This window comes from Capra hircus, unplaced genomic scaffold (genome assembly GCF_001704415.2).
Source record: "Capra hircus breed San Clemente unplaced genomic scaffold, ASM170441v1, whole genome shotgun sequence".
Taxonomy (NCBI): Eukaryota; Metazoa; Chordata; class Mammalia; order Artiodactyla; family Bovidae; genus Capra; species Capra hircus.
In genome coordinates this window covers 2,150-11,854 of record NW_017206895.1, presented here as the reverse complement: position 1 = coordinate 11,854, position 9,705 = coordinate 2,150, and the positions used below count along the sequence as shown (strand labels likewise).

Below are 9,705 nucleotides of genomic sequence, written 5' to 3'. Positions count from 1 at the left end.
TATGATAAACCACAATGGAAAGTAACATTTTAAAAAGAATATATATATATATGTATAATTGAATCACTGTGCTGTACAGAAATAATTAACACAACATTGTAAATCAACTATATTTCAATAATTTTTTTAAAGAGTAAAAATTAATTTGGTTATATGTTATCTTTCTCATTCCGAATATAAGGGATAAATAAGAAATGGCTTTCAATAAGACTAAAGGAAGTTAGTTTGTCCTTTGTGAAATTCCACTAAAATATCACTGGAACATACTAATGGTTACCAACAGTACCTGCAGCAAGAGGGGTGCTCCATTCTTCAGCCAGCGGTAGGTGGGTCTGGGTTTTCCAGTAGCCTTACATTCCCATCGCAGATGGCTCCCACTGTCTAACTGAGTATCATTCAGTTTTTCTACCCAGTGTGGATATGCTGTAAGGGTTTAAGGATTAAAGAAGGGTGATTTCATTTCTCAACGTTTCACAAAACTCAAAAGTTTTTATGAAATGTTAACAAATTCATAAGCATTAAATATTTTATCAATTCATGTAACTTGGATTTTGGAAGAAACTTGGCGCTTACACAGAGAACTCTATTTCCTGTGTGAAAATATAACCATGATGATATTTTAATAATTTGAAACACTTTTTAATCTAAGTGAACCATATCTTCCTGTTCTTGTTGTTGTTGAATTTTAAAATATTTCCTCTTCAAAAGGCACTTTTTTCCTTATTTTTAAAAAATTTTATTTATTTTTAATTGAAGGATAATTGCTTTAAAATATTGTGTTGTTTTATGGCATACATCAACATGAATCAGTCATAAGGGAGAGAACTTACATGTCTTCTTGTTTTACCCTCTTTGGAGTAAGTGATAGATTCTTCCCATGGAGAGCATGGGAACCTGTTTAGAAATAAGTCTTTCTAAACTAAAAATCTTTCTAAACAAGAGGCATCTGTCTTCCAAATATTGAGCAGCATTAGCACAGTTTGAAGTAATACAACAAGCCCATTTACTGAATAACTGTTCTGCTTTTTGTTTCCTAATAAAGCCTGAATTGCTTCAAAAAATAATTTGTAAATTCAAGTATCATTTAATATAAAATTGTTCTATATTTACTGGCATTTTATGCATATATTTATATATGCAAGTTTTCAATACTCTATTTCTTTCTCAACAAAGATAATATTCCAAATGAATGAAATTTAGAAAGTGTGAAAAGTGAAAATCACTCAGCTGTGTCTGTTTGCCACCCCATGGTCTATACAGTCCATGGAATCCTCTAGGCCAGAATGATGGAGTGGGTAGCCTTTCCCTTCTCCAGGGTATCTTCCCAACCCAGGGATCGAACCCAGGTATCCCACATTGCAGGTGAATTCTTCACCAGCTGAACCACAAGGGAAGCCCCAAAATACTGGAGTGGGTATCCTATCCTGTCTCCAGTGTATCTTCCCGACCCAGGGATTGAACTTGGGTCTCCTGCATTGCAGGAGGATTCCTTACTAACTGAGCTGTCAGGGAAGCCATGGTTAAAGTGTCTTTCCTCCATTGACATTTTTCTCAAGGTTGAATCTCTTAATTTCTCTCATCTATTTCTTTCATCTCTCTACCCCTTTCCCTTCTGGGAATCACCTATTTGTTCTCTGCATCTATTACTCTGTTATAGCTTTGTTATTGTTTTCATTTGTTTTGTTTTTCAGATTCTACACATAAGTGAAATCATATGATGCTTATCTTTCTCTGACTTATTTTCCTTAACATAATTCCCTCTGGGTCCACGCATGTTGTCACAGATAGTAAGATTTCGTTTTTATTTTTTAAGCCTGAGTATCATTCCATTTTATATGTATATGTGTGTGTGTGTGTGTGTGTGTGTATTCCAAGATGTCCAGAGCTTTTTTGTATCTATTGAGATGATTATATGATTTCTTTATTTGATTTGTTAAAGTGGTATAAAACAATAATTTGTGGATATTAAACATCCTTGCATCCTTGGTATAAGCCCCACTAGATCACTGTGTGATCATTTTAATGTACTGTTGAATTCAATTTGCTAATTTTGTTGTTGTTGTTGAGGATGTTTCCATCCTCTCATGAGAATGTTCATCAGTGGTATTGGCCTGTAAATTTTTTGTGCTATATTTTTGTCTGGTTTTAGTACTAGGTGATATTTTAGAATGAGTTCAGAAGTATTGCTCTGCAAATTTTTGGAATAGTTTGAAAAGGAGGGTTGTTAACCTTTTTTTAAATTTTTTGATAGACTTTACCACCTGTGAGGCCATCTGGTACTAGACTTTTGTTTGCTGGGAGTTTTTGTTTTATTTTATTTAACTACTGATTTAATTTCATTACTGGTAATTGATCTTTTCATATTTTCTATTTTTTCCTGATTGTTTCTTGGGAAATTGTACATTTCCAGACATTTATTCTTTTTTTCTATGTTGTCCGTTTTATTGGCATATAATTGTAGTAATCTCCTATGATCCTTTGTCTTTCTGTGGTATTGGCTGACTTCTCTTCTTTCAGCTTTGATTTTATTTACATGGGCCCTCTCTCTTTTTCTTGATGAATCTAGCTAAAGGTTTATCAGTTTTACTTATTTCAAAGTACGAGCTCTTGGTTTCATTGATCTTGTTTATTGTTCTTAGTCTCTATTTCACTTATGTCTGCCTCATTTGCTGCCAGACCCTGCCTCATGCAGTGGCTTGAGGTAAGTGGGACTGGGCGACTGGCTGCATGGCCCGGTAGCAAAGGACTGGCACTGACCCACTGGTTGCTGGGACTGTGTCCTGAGCTAGTTGGCTATATCCTGGGAGTTCTGGGGCTGGTACCAGCCCACTGATGGTAGGGGCTGGGTCCTGATCCAGCTGGCTTCCAGGCCACTGGTAGATGGGAAAACCTTTAAGGTACAAATTCTCTGGAATGCTTTCCTTGAATCACTCTGGTAGAAAGTAGTGGACTCTGCTCCCGTAGGCTTTTATCACAGCAGATAGCATGCTCTGCCCTCTGCGGGGTTTGCTTTCCATCTTATTCGGTCAATCAAGAGTTTCCTCAAATCTCTATCATTAGCGTATAGTGCAGTAATAGCATTTAATAAACATTAGCTGAATCAATGAGTGAGTGAGCAGAATGTGCATGGCATAGGAAATCTGGTTGGAGTGCTGAACTTTTAAAGGAGGTTTTTTCTTTATTACAAATAATAAAAGCAAAACAGGTTGAAATAATATTTTAGTATTTCAAAATATTTTGCAGCCTCCCTGTGAATAACTTTAGATGAACTGATCTTGAATACAGTGACAGTTATAGTTTCTAGCAGAGTCAGCTTCATATGCAATTTGTTTAATTTCACATTGTAAGGATCTGTATTTTCTTGTATCAGTGCTCTGTGTTACAGTTTCCCTCAGTTTTAGTGTCCTCATCTGGAAAATAAGAATAGTATCACTTACCTTTTATATATAATATGCATTATAAAAGCAAATATGAAAAGTATAATTTGCTATTTATAGAAGATGAGATTGTATATATTTTGGAAGTAGATTTTCCCAATTCTTACACACAACCCGGTTGTCTCTGAAAGTTTTGGAAAATATAAACATTTGTAAGCCATGAAGGTTATTTATCATACAGATACAATAATTTAGTGTAGGGCCAGCAAAGTTTTTGTGTAAAAGATGAGATAGAACATATTTGACACTTTTGATGTCAGTTGATCTGTCTCTCAACAGCTTAATTCTACCTTAGCAGTGCTTAAAGCTGATGCAGGCATTATGCAAACAAATGGGTGTCATTGTGTTTCAAAAATATTTTATTTACAAAAAAAAGAAAAGACAGCTAGTAGGATTTGGTTCATGGGCAATAAATTGTGACTCCTGATTCAGGCCAAGGGCAAGAATAAGTTAATAACTATTACAAGATTTGCAACTTCAGATGACAGCTTTAGTGCTAGGAAAATATTTTTAAGGTTAGCAATTACTTATGCTATAAAAAGAACCTGACAATTCCTCATTTATTTTTAATTTAAAGCATTTCTGTGGGTAGGGTAATTTTACTCAATGATTTACCATACAAAAGAAGCATGGTATATGTATCTAACAATGTTTAGTTCAAATTGCATTTTCAGTTTGACTCTTGGGACCAGGGCATCAAACTTTGCTGAGAACACTTACTGTATACTTGCAACTGTCCACGAAAGGTATTTTTTCCACGTGAGTTTTCAGCTCTGCACTCATATATGCCTGCATCGTCCAGCTGCACGTTGGGTATTTCCAGTACTGCCTGAGATTTACGCAGACGTGACTTACTAGGAATATAACCATTAACCTTCATCCATGTGATTGTTGGAACTGGGCTACAATAAGGAGTAAAAATGCCATTAATACACTTTCCACTATTAGGAACATAGATTCTGTTATCTGGTAATTTAAGCACTTAATAGGCTGAGTGCAATAAAGTGTAATCAGAATTAAGAACCATGTGATGTTTGATATACTTCAGTTTCCATGTGGATTGTCTGCTTATAAGTTAGATTACAAGGAAAGAGAGTTTCCTTTTCTTTTGTATTTCAGAAAAGCAATTCAAAGGTTATATTTTACACATATACATGCTACACTTTACTTTTTTAAAACTGTGTAAAATTGTTTAAATGGTGAAAGTAATTTGGAGAAATTTACAAAAGTAATATACGCTTATCATAAGAAGTTGAACAAGAGTCATGAGCTAAATGAATTAAAAACTCATTATTGTTCCAATCCCTTCAAACATCTTCTGCAGAAAGAAATAAAGTTAGCAAGCAATTTCCCGCCTTGTCTCTATGATGCATATATAAGCACATATTAAAAAATTTTTATTAATAAAAATCAAATCCAAGATCAACTGCTGACTTATTCTGGTTAATAGCTATATATTATTCCCTTGTGTAGATGCATCAGAATTTTAATCAAACATTCTCTATACATTCAGTGTAGCTTTTTTTCTTTTTTTTTTTTTTTTGCTACTAAGGAATAACATTGCTAAATGTAACTTTGCACATATATATCATATGCCATTGCTTTTTATTTTCTACTTCAGACATTCACAAAAGTGGAATTGGCAAACACAAGGGCATGCCCATTTTTCATTTTAATAAGTGCTGCCAGATTGTTTTCAGTAATACAGTAGCATTTTCCACATCCATCAGTAATACCTGAGACTGTTTTCCCATATCCTTGCCACCACATTGTGTGATCAATCTGTTTTTTATCAGTATTGATAGGTACAAAATGACATTTTGCTACAATTTCTCTGAACTCTAAGAAAGTTGAACATCTTTTCATAATTATACTATGAATCTGCTATTTGAATCTGCTTCACTGTGAATTATGTTATTTTTCAACTATTTCTTTCACTTTTCTGTTTACCTATTTGCAGTGTTTAATTTCTTAGGATTCTTTGTGTATTAGGGCCATTATGAGTTTGTTTACCAGAAAAGTTCTTACTCGGTATACTGATAGTTTATGATAGCATCTGTGATAAGTTTTACAAATACTTTTGGGAGAAAGAAGCATCTGTAGGTTTTTTCATGACTTCAGAATTTTTATTTGTTTAAGAATTATCTGTAAGTCCAAGTATGTAACCATATTTCCTTCAGTCTTTCTGGTAGCTTTTTAAAAAATTATTTTTAAGCATTTGGATCTTTAATCCATCTGGACTATATTCATGGTTTTGGTGTGAGATGGGAAATGCAACTAATTATTTTAGAATCACTAAAACTCCTTTTCCAACAATTTTTGGAATTTTACCTTTGCTATATAATTGGTTCTCACATGCTTAAATCTGTTTCAGTCTTCAAGTTCTGTTCCACTGAGTTATTTATTACTATCTATATTTAATGCATTCTCTGCTCTGGACTCAGTCTGCTTTTTCAGTTCTATTTCTCACTATTTCTTTCCACATCTCCTGACCCAGAAACACATCTTTTTGTGTTTCCAATCATATCTGTTAAAGTCCTACTAATCTTTTGAGAGCCATTCTAAATGCCTCCTCTACAGTAGAGTCTCCTTATTTGTGTAGTCTTCTGGGTTATTTTTCTTTTAAACATCAAAGTGATTTGTATATATTACTTGGATTCTTGTAACATTTTATAATTGTAAAATGTAGGATATTTTTTCACTAATTTTCCTGACAGGAGTAATAGCAGTGTTAAATTTTAGAAACAATGCCACATCAAACACAGTGTTTATTTCTTAACATCTTTCTTACTTGTTTCTTAAGTATAAGATAGAATTGAAATTGATATATTAGAGTTGACAAGTTGTGCTTCTTTGTTTAGGTACATATATCAATATCTACGAAAACTGAATATTGCATTTTCAAATAACTGTTATATTGGCCTAACACATTGTTCTTTTAATATGTATAAGAATTGACTTGTTATATTTTTTAATTTAATATTTCTGCATCTATATTCAAAGGTGAGATTGTCTGTACTCATTAGGTTTGCTGGTTTACATGTGCAAATACTTGTTAGTGAGTTGGTAGTTGCTTTATTTATAAGCTAGCATTGACAAAATTGGAGTCATAGTAATGGATAATAGCTTGGTAAACATGCCAGAATATTTGCATCTCCTATTGTGATAGCTTCAATAGTAGAGAAATTGTATGTTCCTTAAGAAACTGATCAGACTGATGAAAATAAAGTCATCCTCATCATAAGTGGAGTTAGTTTTGGAAAGCATTTTTAATTTCTTCTGTTATCTTTAACTATTTGTATTTAAATTTCTGTTTGTGTTTACTTTAGCAATTCATGTTTCCCTAGAAAATCAAAAGTATTTCATCCATGATTTCAATATTTTAGCAGTGAGCTATATAAATGCTAATTGTTTAAAACTTTAAACAACTCTTCTATTATAAGTGGTCACACATTGTAGTAGAAGTTAAATGTGTTTTCCACGGTCAGACTTCCCAGAATAAAAGTAACTGAGCAACTACATCTTTTCTGAGTTGCATTTCCCATCTCACAACAAACCCATGAATATAGTTCAGATGAATTAAAGATCCAAATGCTTAAAAATAATTTTTAAACAATCATGATTTTTAAAAGAATCATTTCATCATTTTTTGACATCTTGTTTTGTTTTTCCAGTTACCCCAAATGTAAAATATGGTGGAAATAATAGTTCTTATTTCAGAAGTAATAGTCCCTATTTCAGAGGGTAGTTATAAATATTTGATAAGTTAAAGTACTTGGCACAGAACAAGGAGGCAAAAAAAAAATGTTTGCAATACTGTGATGATTATATTTGTATCTTCTTTACAACTTTAATGGTATGAGTATATGCTTTCTCAACTTCCTCTCCTCTTAACACTGCACATTGGTTAGGAACATGGTCTACCTGGGAATACAATTTACATTCAAATAAAATTCAAACACACAGATGTTATGTGACCTTCAGAAAGTAATCTAAGTTTTATGAGTCTGGTTTCCTCATTTTAAAATGAAAATATTATTTGTTCCTTCAGAATGCAAATATTTTAAGGGTGCTGGCATTATTTCTCTTGTTCAGGAGTATATCTACACTGTCTCATAGAGTGCTGGGCACATAGTTAGTACTTAAATGTTTATGAAGTAAATGAATGAATGATTCTCATAGTATGATTTTGAGCATTAAGTGAGCTAAGTTCTTATAAATTACTTAGATACATATATTGCAAATATATGTATATGTATAACCAATAAATGTTACCTATAATGATAAGCTTTGTCAGAGGTTTATCTATTTTATTAGTCTTTAAAATATGTATTTTGAATTTTTAATTATTTTTGTGCTTTAATTTGTGACTTTCTATTTTTTATTTCCCTTATCCCTTTTTATTGATTAGCATAGTATTCCACTCTAACTTTGCTAGCTAGAATTTTTTATGTGTAAATTTTTTATGGTTGATAATAAAAGTATGTCTACTTTTTCCTCTGGTATCAAAGGTAACCACATGCCTTATGTTCTGACACACAGAGACAGTGACCCATACAGTTTGTCTTTTTTTTGTAACTTTAATCAGTATTTGTAGTTAAAATATAGAATGAATCATTGTGAAAGTTATATGTCCATTGAGAAAAAAAGTATGCTTTATTTTGGATAAGACTTTAAAATTAGCTTTTAGAGTTTTTATTAATTGTGTAATTCAAGTATTATTCATTGAAAAAAATTGAATGAAGTTATTAGCACATTGAATTAAGTGGAAGCAAACAAGTCAGAAGTAAATTAGACTTTGAAATGAGTACACTGTCAAATAAATCAAGAGTCTGAATTTAAAACAGACTCTTAGCAAAACTTTGAGCATTTGAGCCTTAAAATACATTTTAAGCTTCCAAAGGTAGATACAGGAGTTTGGGCTACTAAATCTGTACAGGCCCCAAATAGGGAACACTCTTCAAAACACATTTCAACTGCATCCATGAAATAAAACAAACAAGAAAAATGTCAGAGTGAAGTAAGGTACCCTGGAAGATAGACAAGATAATTTCTAACAAAGAGTCATATCAATGTCTAATCATGAACTCTCCCATTCTTCCACAACCAAACGCTCCTCCACACAATCACACAAAAAAGAGACAGGCTGTGCAAAGAATGACCTTACAGGAGAATTTCATACTTGTGATGGATCAGTGATTAGTTTGAGACTCCTTGTTTTTTCTGAGTAGAATATTTCTCCTGTGAATAATTAACTTATATTTTAAGTACACAAGTTACAGAATCAAGATGATCCGTATCTAGACCTGATGGAGATCTGGAAATTTTGGAGTTGAGAGTATGCAGAGGCCAGATGAGATTGAGTACATTCAATGTGAAGAAAGAACTGAGCTATTCCTCAGAAGAATAGATTGGGTAGGTGTTCAAAAAACACATTTCGTTCTTCCTGGACATGTAATGACCTCTTTTTCCATCTTCCTTTAGGTAGGGGCATGGATTGAGCTCTGGCCAATGGAATAAGGACAGAAAGATGTACCAAACATGATCTAGGAACCAGTTTTCTACATGATCTTCCATTTTCACTTTTCCTGGCTCTGCTTAATAGATGTTATTATCAATGGTAACTCTTGCAGAAAAATGTATATTTTATGTATATATAAAATGTTTTCATGTCTTTGTTTCAGGGAAGAATTAAATTTTTAAACGATATATAAAGCATTGCTACCCATAAAATACTGATACTTTTGACTGCATGAATAAGAACAATTTCTTTTCATTAAAAGAAAGTGAAAACTTTCCTGGTGGTCCAGTGGTTAAGACTCTGTTTCCAATGCAAAGAGCAGGGGTTCGGCTTCTCATCAGGCAACTAAGATCTCACATGCTGCCAAAAAAGTTGAAAAATAAAAGAACACAACCGAGGAAGAGTTATTTGCCACACGAATGACTGACAAAGCCTAAGAGATTGAATAAAAGAACTCAAGTGTATAAGAAAACAACTCATAGAAATGAGAGACAAAACATATGACAGCATATTCAATCTTGTTAATAATCAGGGAAATTCAAATTTAGATTATAATAAATTCCATTTCATGCCTAACATATGTGTAAAATGTAGTACTTTGAATAACCTGATAATTGTACACATGGATACCAATCAGTAAGAAGTCTAACACACATGGTGAGGTTTTATATTAGTGCAGCCATTTTGGAAAGCTATTGGAATCAACTTACACGTGAGAATGGTTATTATACATTGTATGGTCTGGAA

At 32.8% G+C, this 9,705-nt stretch overlaps 1 protein-coding gene across 1 annotated transcript; it reads right to left on the bottom strand.

Annotated features, from left to right (window-relative positions):
* Positions 1 to 286: 286 nt before the first annotated feature.
* LOC108635129 (contactin-5-like) lies at positions 287 to 4,339 on the bottom strand (the record flags this gene model as incomplete). Its single annotated transcript, XM_018045405.1, has 2 exons — positions 287 to 423; positions 4,158 to 4,339. Coding segments are annotated over 2 exons (319 nt in total), but the record flags the coding sequence as incomplete, so codon positions are not given.
* Positions 4,340 to 9,705: the final 5,366 nt, after the last annotated feature.